The following is an 11,251-nucleotide window of genomic DNA, read 5'->3' as shown; positions in this document are numbered from 1 at the left end:
AAACTGGTTCTTGTGTGCATGCTGTTGGTTGGTTTGAGTTATGAACAATATACGATGGGCTGAATGGCCTTACTTCCACTCCTATGTCTTATGGTCTTATATCTGGGACAGGGCGTGGTGAGGTCTGGAGCTAAAGACTATCGCCTGGATCCAGCTGTCATTTGACAGATACTGGAGGGAAAGTAAAGGGTTGGATTTTGCTGTGCTGGCCACCTACCAGTTGCATTGTGATGGGAAAGCTGCAGTTTGTTATGACAGAAGTACAAGAGAGTTCATAATGAATCAGGGAATGATGGAAATTCTGAGATTAGGTTGATGGGGGCCTTCATCACTAACCTGTAATCAGATGTGGGACAGGAGTATAGTCTCATTATTTTGTTTCCCTGTCAATATCAAGTGTTCTGTTTTAATTATTTGACCATACTGTAGCAGCTTTGTATGACTGAGTGAATGACTTGCTAGGCTATTTGAGTGAACCACATTTCCATGGACCAGAATGTAGGCTAGATCAGGTAAAGCTGTCAGATTTCCTGTCCTTTCAGATGTCAGTCAACCAGATGGGATTTTCCACAATTAATGGTTTATGACATTATTGAGACTTACTTTCCCTTCCAGATCTGTTAATGTGAGTTTTGAATTTACCAACTGTCATTTTGTGATTTGAACCAGTGTCCCTCTGGCATTAGTTTGGTTCTCCGGATTGCCAATTTGTCTGTACATGTTGATTTTGTCTGAACCTTGTTTCTCTGCGTTATAGCTGACATCACTTTGGCCGATTGGGGTCGTAAGGCCATTGAGATTGCAGAGAATGAGATGCCTGGTTTGTTGATGATGAGGAAGATACATGGGGCTTCTAAACCATTGAAAGGAGCCCGGATTGCAGGCTGCCTCCATATGACTCTTCAGACTGCTGTATTAATTGAAACCTTGACAGCACTTGGAGCAGAGGTATTGTCAGAATACATTGTATGTCCAAAAAGTCTTAATATAAAGTGTAAATTCAAGGTTTGTGTAAAGATTTGTAGCTTAGCTGCTGGTTTTTGTGCTTGTGGGTATATTCACTTAACAGGCAAACGACGTGACAAGGACATGCCAAGAACTAACTCACTCGCCATGCTACCTTATATAAAAACCATCTTGAAACTGACAGCCAGACTTCTCCAATCCCTGGGATTCATGACAGCCCATAAACCGACAGCTGCACTTAGTCAGCAACTCACCAGGACAAAAGACCTGATATCCGTCATGTACAAGACTAACGTAATTTACAAGATTCCGTGAAAAGACTGTATGAAATACTAGATAGGGTAAACAGGCAGGCAACTAGCAATTCACATCCCTGAAGTAGCCACTAAATGCTGCAACCAACTGCACCGAGTAACCATACACATATGACTGACCACCAGTTCAACTGGGGTAAAACTATCACAGGACAAGCCAAACAGAGGGCAGACAGAGAATTCCTAGAAGCATGGTACTCATTCACGGACTCTATCAACAAGCACATTGACCGGGACCCAATATACCGGCCACTACAATGAGCAACTGAAACTGGCAACTGGAAGCAGCTGAAACAGAAACAAATAAATTCCAGATGAGGCAGCAAAGCAGCGCATCACAGGATGCACCAAAGCAATGAATGTCACCTAAACAGGGGACAAAACATTTGCAAATCAACTTCCCAGCTCCACAAACGGATCCACAACCACGAGTGTAAATTATCAAAGTCAACAGCATACCTCCATTTCATTGAACTTAGAAATGGTTATGAAACGTCTGAGAACGAACATACCAGCTTAGTGAGCAAACTTACAACCTGAGTTGGTGAGGGTCCTTATGGACATGTCAAATTTCCTGAGCTGCCTGAGGAAGAAGAGAAATAAGTGCACCCATGTGGGAAGTCCAGGAGAGGCTTCGGTCATTGTTAGCCCCAGGAACTTGATGTTCTCAACCTCTGCTCCATTGATGTAAAGGAAGGTGTATTCTCCTTTCTTTCTAAAGTTAATGAGTCGTTCTTTAGTTTTGTCGACATTGAAAGAGAGGTTGTTATCATTGCACCACGTCACCAAGCCCTCTATCTCCTGAGTGGTAACTACCTCCATGTGAAAATACCCCCTCAGTTGCATTGTCCATGGTCTCAAACAACGCAACTCTAACAAATTAGTGTGTTCTTTAGACTTTACCTTCAGCTTATGCTTCCTCTTTTTTTTGAGGTATCTGTATGTCATCATTTTGGGCCCTTTCATTCCAGTTCACTATTACTGTTTTAAAGTTAGTTTCTCTATGGATTATGTTTCAGTGTCTTATAAACGACTCGGATGAGGACACAGAAGGGTGGGTTAGTAAATTTGCAGACGGCACTAAGGTCGGTGGAGTTGTGGATAGTGACGAAGGATGTTGTAGGTTACAGAGACATAGGTTGCAGAGCTGGGCTGAGAGGTGGCAAATGGAGTTTAATGCAGACAAGTGTGAGGTAATTCACTTTGTTCGGAGTAACCGGAATGCAAAGTACTGGGCTAATGGTAGGATTCTTGGTAGTGTAGATGAGCAGAGAGATCTGTGTCCAGGTACACAGATCCTTGAAAGTTGCCACCCAGGTTGACAGGGTTGTTAAGAAGGCTTTTATTAATAGAGAGATAGAGTTCTGGAACCATGAGGTTATGCTACAGCTGCACAAAACACTGGTGCGGCCGCACTTGGAGTATTGTGTACAGTTCTGGTCACCGCATTATAAGAAGGATGTGGAAGCTTTGGAAAGGGTGCAGAGGAGATTTACTAGGATGTTGCCTGGTATGGAGGGAAGGTCTTACGAGAAAAGACTGAGGGATTTGAGGCTGTTTTCGTTGGAGAGAAGAAAGTTGAGAGGTGACTTAATAGAGACATATAAGGTAATCAGAGGGTTAGATAGGGTGGATAGGGAGAGCCTTTTTCCAAGTATGGTGACGGCGAGCACGAGGGGGCATAGCTTTAAATTGAGGGGTGATAGATATAGGACAGATGTCAGAGGTAGTTTCTTTACTCAGTAGTAAGGGTTTGGAATGCTTTGCCTGCAACGGTAGTAGATTCGCCAACTTTAAGTACATTTAAGTCATCATTGGACAAGCATATGGACGTACGTAGAGTAGTGTAGGTTAGATGGGCTTCAGATTGGTATGACAGGTCGGCGCAGCATTGAGGGCCAAAGGGCCTGTACTGCGCTGTAATGTTCTATGTTCTTTTATTTAAACTGTTTGTGTTCTTCCAAGCCACACTAATCCTTTTGTCAAGTAGGTTCCACATTGACATAGGCGCACACTACACTTTCAAAATTACCATAGATTCCCAAAATGCAAGCTAAATTCAAAGTATCCCCAGATCCTGAGCTCCAGGGAATGAAAATACGAATATTACACAAGACAACATTTAATCAATGAACAAAGCTGCAGTCAAACCAGATCACAAGAAGTTAACACTTAGTTCAGAGAATGCAGCACCAAAAGCTGGGTGATATATCTCGCTCACTTATCAACATTTTCTAGCTTCGTATCTGTTTAGTTTTTATTTTGTTCATTACTTGCTTGTAAAGAGAATGAGGCAATAGTTTAATACCTTCAGATGCTCAGTTTCCAGCTTTGATCACTTTGGATCTATGTCTCTGTAATCATAATTATATTGTATCTTTTCACAGCTATTTGTGTTAATTCAATTTTATTGCAAATGATTATGTTCAGTTATATTTTAAACTTACTTTCTTGGACTTTTTTGTACTCCAACCATACGTGCTGAGAGCCATTGTTTCCTGTGCCCTCCACTTTTGCTTTTTACTTTTGTATCTTCCATTTCCATCTTTGTTACCCTCACTCTTGTATCCCTGCACATGTTCCCATCTTGCTAGGAGTGGGTTCTGCATGTGGCCATCTCCTCACAACTGTCACCCACTAATCAGAGCAAACGTGCTACAATCTGTTCTCCAATTCCTGATCTTGTTAACATGTGGCATCGGGACTAATCCTGAGTTTACTACTTTTGATGTCCTATTTTTAAGTTCATTATTCTCATTCTCTAAATTCTGTTGGGTTATGTACTTATCTTGTTCTGTGACCTGTAGACTAGAGGAACTAGAACAACATTGCACTCTTCCTGCCTTAGATGCAACGCACTCCATCCTCTTGCAATGAAGGCTAATGTTCCATTTGCTTTAATTGCGATATCTGTGTGTTGACTTTTTTGATTTGTGGACCAGGGCACCCTGGTCTCCAATTTGCTGACAATGCAATATGTCTGCCTGCCATCCAAATCATTAATATAGTTAGATATTTGAGGCTGATCACTGTGGCAGTCCAAAAATAACCCATTTATCCTAGTTGTCTCTTTACTGTTAGTCAATGCTGTACCTGTTCCAGTCTATCACTTAGTGCCATGAGCTTTTATCTTCTCTAGTGATTTTTTGTGTGGCATTTTTATCAAATGTCTATTGCAAATACCTTACATACGATGGGTCACCTTTATCCGCCCTGCTTATATCATGAAAGGTCTCCAATCAACTTATAAAGCACAATTTTACTTCCACACAATCAAAATCAACATGGTTTAATGATTTTATAAATGTCCTATTATTACCTCAATAATGAGAAAATTCTGTAATCCAATGATAGATGACAGATTGACTGGCCATTCATCTCCATCCTTTATTGAAGGGACATGGCAACATTTTTCATGTACAGCTGTCCAGAACCGTCATGATTTTGAATACTTCTATTAGTTTACCTCTCCACATTCCCTTCCCTAAGGAGAGCAACCCGTCCAAGCTATCCTTGGAACTGAAATCTCCTATCATGTTTTTTGGAACTAAGAAAATGAATAGTCCTATACAGTTGATACACAAAAGATTCTGAAGGGCTGACAGATTGTTTGCAGCTCAGGGAATCTAAAACACAGATTGGGGCTGATCATTTAGGACTGAGACAAAGAGAAATTTCTTCAAGCGTGTTAGGATTCTATAGAATTCTCTATTTCAAAGTTAGTGTTCCATTGATGAACAAATTTCAGGATGAGTTTCATGAATGGTAGCTCATCTCCTGCCTTTCCTTGTATCCCTGCACATTTCAATCCAAATAATTGTCCAATTCTATCATATATACCTCAGTTGAACCTTGTTCCATGGCGTTTTCAGGTCAAGTATTCCATACTCCAACTAGTATGAGAAAGCTACTTACATCACCCTTGCTTTGTTAACACATTGCCTTAAATCTGTGCCCTCGCATTCTTTTGTTAACAAACAGTAGCATCTTCTACCTATCAACTCTGTCCAACCTATTTGTGAAATTGAAGACCTTTATCTAATCTCCCCTCAACCATCTACTCCCCAAGGAGAACACATAACATGGAAACTAGGAGCAGGCTTAGGCCATTTGGCTCTTCAAACCTGCTCTGCCATTCAGTAGGAACATAGCTGATCCATATGCCATGTTCCTGCTTTCTCCACAAACCTCTTAATGCCTTCTAAATCTAAACATGGATCTACCTTTTCAGAGTTGAAGCCAGAGACCAGTACTGAATGTCAGAATAGATTCAACAGGCCAAATTGTCACCACCTATTTCTTCTGTTCTTTTGTCCATAAGCCATCCTTGTAAATATTTCCTGTATTCTCTTCAGTGCCTTCAGCTTTTCTTAAGACTGATGCCTGAATTTGAACAAAGTAGTCACGTTGAGGCCCAACCAGTGTTTTCTAAACACCCAGTGTAACTTCAGTGCTTTTGTACTGACTTTCTTTATGGAGTGCAGAATCCCAATTATTTTCATTAACTGCTTTCTCAACCAGCCGTGCCACCTTTCAATGATCTGTGTCCCTTCAGGGTGTCCTTTTAATGTTTGAGAACAAATTACATGCAAAAATAGTATTGTGGATACTGGAAATCTGGAATAGGTCATGTTGGACTTAAAATGTTACTTTGTTTCTACCTCCACAGATTCAGTCAGACCTGCTGAGTCTCAACAGTGCTTTATTTTCTTTTAGTTATGAGTGTATAAACATTCAGTTCCACTCATGGTTTTAAATAGTTCTTCAGGTACATATACTGAGGAATTTCCTTCTGAGACATGAAGGACTTTCAGTTTGGGATATTTATTTAAATCGCTAATCAAATCCTGTATTGGTGACCAGATGATTAGTGATTGTTCCTTTGTCATGTGCTATTGACTGGTGTAAATTGAAGTCCACATTGTTATTGTAACTAAAGTCTTGATCTCATTTCAGGTCCAGTGGTCGAGCTGCAATATTTTTTCTACTCAGGATCATGCAGCTGCAGCAATTGCCAAATCTGGAGTTCCTGGTCAGTACAATGATACATTTATACTTCCGTCCTGTATGCAAAGAATGATAAATAGGACACCGATTACTGATGGATGGCATAGGCACAAGTTAAATGATACTGTTATCACTGGGACTTCACTGAAGCACACTTGGTAACTTTTGATTTTAAAACAATACGGCATAATGGTTATCCATTTAAACTTAACCATTTGCTTTTATACAGCTATTTGGGTTCACATCTAGGTTTAAATGCTTTTCCAGTGATGGGTGGGCATAGATTGCCTATGAAAGTAGCAGTGCCACCAGCTGCCCAGCTTGCAACTTTGTAGGATTTTCTGTTCCACTTAGCTTGTCTAGCTACCACTTACCTGATCAATCACAGGACAACATTCAATCTATTGCCCCTGTTGTTTATTTGATTGTATGGAACTTGAGCATTGTTGAATGTAGGAGCATTTCTTCCAACAGAGATTGAGACTCAGGAGGCAGCCTGGATTCTGGCAAGTGAAAGATTTTTATTCAAGCAGAAACCACTTAATGCAGGGGAGAGCCAAAAGATCTTCCCCGAATCTGGCCTTGACATGAGAATTCAAATTTTCCCTTAATTTTTCTCAGATCAGAAGATAGATCAATGACATGCTCTGAATTTAGAATAAAAAGCAGTGTTTTATACACTTTGTTAACAATCATAAACAACATGATCACTAAGTTTGTCTCTCTTACTTTGTATATCCAATCACGAGGAACAGCTAGTCAATGATGGGCATTGAATGGACAATCTCAGGTTTGTGTGATCGCATAGTGTTTAACAGACACTGTAATCTTGCTGCCTTGGGATCTTCCTATGCATCATATTCATTCACATTCCAAAGTACTCCTTCAGATCTGTCTCAGGCTGGCTTATCTCGTTGAATTTAGACATTGTATTCTATTTTGTCAAATTCATTTGCTCCTCTTATATTTCCCACTGTCCTAATTATGTGTACAAACACAAAAGATAGTTAGTTTTAACTTGTTTGCTGTAAGATTTGTAATAATTTCTGCTATAGTGTAAAGTAATGAAGTACTTCTACTGTCAAGACTTTGATTAATGGGCTGTGAACAATATATTTTGGGATGGAAATGTGTTGCTGGAGAAGCGCAGCAGGTCAGGCAGCATCTAGGGAACAGGGAGAATCGACGTTTCGGGCATTAGCCCTTCTTCAGGACTGCCTGAAGGGCTAATGCCCGAAACGTCGATTCTCCTGTTCCCTCGATGCTGCCTGACCTGCTGCGCTTCTCCAGCAACACATTTCCATCTCTGATCTCCAGCATCTGCAGACCTCATTTTCTCAACAATATATTTTGTTCAAGCGTAAAAATCTTTTGCAAAAGCTAGTTAACTTTATACTAGGATTAAATGCTTTCCTTTAATACCTATTCTTAATGTTGAAAACTACCCTTTTCTAGAACCTATTTCTTAATATTCTAGGTTATTTCAAGAAACTAAGTACTATAAGATAACTTTAGCTGTTGCAGCCTCAGCTGTTATAAGGAGTTAATGGCCTGTATCTGGCAGCTGGTGTCTGTTCATTTACTGGGACAATTACCCTTTAATGTGACTGGAGTTCCTCATTTATTGGACTTTAGGTGGTCTTAACAAACTGTTTTACATGGGAACAGGCTGCGTCCTTTTTACTGTCCTTGGAGTGGCTTGCTTGGTTGTATCAATATGTTTTACTCTGAGAGCAGGCTGTTTTGCTTAGTTTCTTGTCTGCCATTTTGTTTTAAATCCTGCTGTTCAATTCTGTTTTCCACTTATCGGCCTTTTTTTGTTAACAGACATGAGCCATTCTATTCTGACCAGGTACAGGCCACCCTGCATTGAGAGGATGCATTTTCTTAAAGTTTTTAATTTTCTATTCATCAGGACAATTCACAAGAACACGAATATGCAGTGAAAACAACCATTTGTACGACGAGGATAGTGCTGATTGGTTAGCAAGTGGGGTCTGATGGGTAGAGGTATGCTTCTGAAAATATACCCATTAATATTAATTGACAATTAACAGTCAGGATTTGGTTACAATTTAAACCAGACAAGTTGACTCTTGTTAGCCATGGCTTTGCCCTGATAAATGAAATAGTGAATGGTTGTCTGATTTCCCCCAGTTGAAACAAGTGTGTTACTTGTAATGGTTGTCAACATAATTTACATGTCAAGATTATCCAATAAATGCCATCCAATTTTTACCACTTCATAATTCTTCACCTACAACTCTGTAGCTTTATCCTTTTTACGTATTGCTATCTATGTTTAAAGTTGCTGTCAAATCTGCTTTTACAGCACTTTCAGTCAGTACAATTTAGAGTGCACATTCACACTTTTTTAACCCTCTGGTTCTTTTGCTAATGTTTAGAGATGTTTAGCTGTTTAGTTACCTACAATGTGGAAACAGGCCCTTCGGCCCAACAAGTCCACACCGACCCTCTGAAGAGAAACTCACTCCCTTTATTTACCCCTGACTAATCCACCTAACACTATGGGCAATTCACCTAATCTGCACAGCTTTGGACTGTGGGAGGAAACCCACGCAGACACTGAGAATGTGCAAACGCCACACAGACAGTTGCCAGAGCGGGAATTGAACCCAGGTCTCTGGTGCTGTGAGGCAGCAGTGCTAACCATTGAGCCACTGTGCTGTCCCTAATAATTTAAACCATTTCTAAACTTAATTCCCATGACATGGTCATCACTGGTGAGCAGTATTTATTGCCCTTTAGATGCTAGTGTAAGTTGCTGCCTTTAGCCACTGCAGTCCATGGTGTAGATGCGCCCACAGTGCTGTTAGAGGGAGTTCCAAAATGTTTGAGAGAACAGTAACAAATCTTGCCAGTATGCTTCCAAGTCAAGATAGTGTGAGACTTGGGAACTTGCAGGTGGGGGCTGTTCCCATGCATCTGCCCTTGTTTTTCTGTGGAATAGAGAATGGAGCCTTGGTGAGTTACTGCAGAACAGTGGGTAGATGTATATGCTCGTACAGCTGTGCATTGGTGGAAGAAGTGAATGTTTGTAGTGTGGAGCAGGCCAAGGCTGCTTTGTCCTACATGGTGTCTATCCTCTTGAATGTTGTTGGAGCTGCACAATTGAAGAGCATTCCAACAGACTCCCAATTTGTACCTTGTGGTGGTGGACAGGCTTTGAGTTAGGTGAGTTAATTGCTGCAGAATTCCCAGCCTCAGACCTGCTCTTGTATCCACAGTATTTGTATGGCCGTTCCAGTTCTGTGTTGGTCAGTGGTAACTGTCCCAGCCCGGATGTTATCCAGGTCTTGCTGCATTTGGTAATTGACTGCTTCAGTATCTGAGACCTGAATGGTGCTGAACGTGGTGGAGTTATTGTGATCATCTCCATCACTTCCACTTTTCTGTTGGAGGAAAGTCATTGGTGTAGCAGCTAAAGATGGTGTGCCTAGGGCATTACGCTCAGGAACTCCTGGAGATCTGTCGTTTGGCTAAGAAAAAATGACCTCCAACAATCTCCACCATTTTTCTTTGTGTCAGGTATGACTCCAACCAGTAGGGAGTTTTCTCCTTAGTTCCACTCACTCGAATTTTGCTTGGCATTCTTGATGCCATATTTTGTCAAATGTGGCCTTGATGTCAAGGGCAATAACTCTTACCTCACCCCTGGAATTCAGTTTTTTAGCCTACATTTGAAAAAAAGGAGTATTGAGGTCAGGAGCAGAGTGGGCTGGATGGAACCCACACTGAATGCCATTGAGCAGGTTATTGTTGAGTAAATGCAGCTTGAAAGCAATTTGCTAATTGAGAATAGACTGGGGTGTCAGGGGTTCATGTAAAAATTGTAGTTGTGCCCTTGCCTCTGCTGTTTGAGGCTGGGTTCAAGCCCCACTTACTCCCAAGTATGTAATGACATCTCTGAACAGGTTGATTAGAAAGTAAAGTAGACCCACGCCTGTTATGGCACAGTAGCAGTGTCCCTGCCTTTGGGGCAAGAGGCCTAGGTTGAAGTCTCGGCTACTCCTGTAGTGTATGATAACACCTCTGAACAGGTGATGGGAAAGTAGTCAGATTGGATTTGACCTTTTGTGGACTGGCAGTGCCTAGGCTACTTCCCATATTAGATGGGTAACTGTAATTGTTTTGGGAAGTGCTTTGCTTCAGTACTGTTGTCTGAGAGATAGAACATAGAAGAATACAGCGCAGTACAGGCCCTTCGGCCCTCGATGTTGCGCCGATCCAAGCCCACCTAACCTACACTAGCCCACTATCCTCCATATGCCTATCCAATGCCCGCTTAAATGCCCATAATGAGGGAGAGACCACCACTGCTACTGGCAGGGCATTCCATGAACTCACGACTCGCTGAGTAAAGAACCTACCCCTAACATCTGTCCTATACCTACCCCCCCTTAATTTAAAGCTATGCCCCCTTGTAATAGCTGATCCATACGAGGAAAAAGATTCTCACTGTAGACCCTATCTAAACCCATATTTGGCAGATAGATGGGTTACAGTGAGGGGGACTGGGAGGAAGCAGCCAGTGCAGGGACCTCCTGCGGCCATTCCCCTCAAGAACAAGTATACCGTTTTGGATACTTGTGGGGGGGATGACTTACCAGGGGTAAGTAACGGGGCTCAGGTCTCTGGCACAGAGCCTGTCCCCGTTACTCAGAAGGGAAGGGTGAAGAAGAGCAGAGCAGTAGTAATTGGGGACTCGATAGTTAGGGGCACAGATAGGCGGTTTTGTGGGAACGAGAGAGACTCACGATTGGTATGTTGCCTCCCAGGTGCAAGGGTACGTGATGTCTCTGATCGTGTTTCCCGGGTCCTGGAGGGGGAGGGGGAGCAACCCGAAGTCGTGGTCCACATGGGCACCAACGACATAGGTAGGAGGAGCGCTGAGGATGTTAGATAGGCTTTCAGGGAGCTAGGTTGGAAGCTCAAAGTTAGAA

The 11,251-nt window shown here is 41.8% G+C and overlaps 1 protein-coding gene across 1 annotated transcript in view; it reads left to right on the top strand.

Moving 5' to 3' along the window:
* Window positions 1-737: 737 nt before the first annotated feature.
* The window catches only part of ahcy (adenosylhomocysteinase), a 102,280-nt gene continuing 91,766 nt past the window's right edge, over window positions 738-11,251 (top strand). The window contains exons 1-2 of the mRNA XM_043710997.1: window positions 738-948; window positions 6,237-6,312. Coding sequence (XP_043566932.1) covers window positions 814-948; window positions 6,237-6,312 — 211 coding nt within the window. The 5' untranslated portion in view covers window positions 738-813. The remainder of the gene's footprint in view (window positions 949-6,236; window positions 6,313-11,251) is intronic.

The sequence above is a fragment of the Chiloscyllium plagiosum genome, chromosome 20, assembly GCF_004010195.1.
Source record: "Chiloscyllium plagiosum isolate BGI_BamShark_2017 chromosome 20, ASM401019v2, whole genome shotgun sequence".
Classification (NCBI taxonomy): domain Eukaryota; kingdom Metazoa; phylum Chordata; class Chondrichthyes; order Orectolobiformes; family Hemiscylliidae; genus Chiloscyllium; species Chiloscyllium plagiosum.
This window is presented reverse-complemented; position numbering and strand designations above follow the sequence as displayed.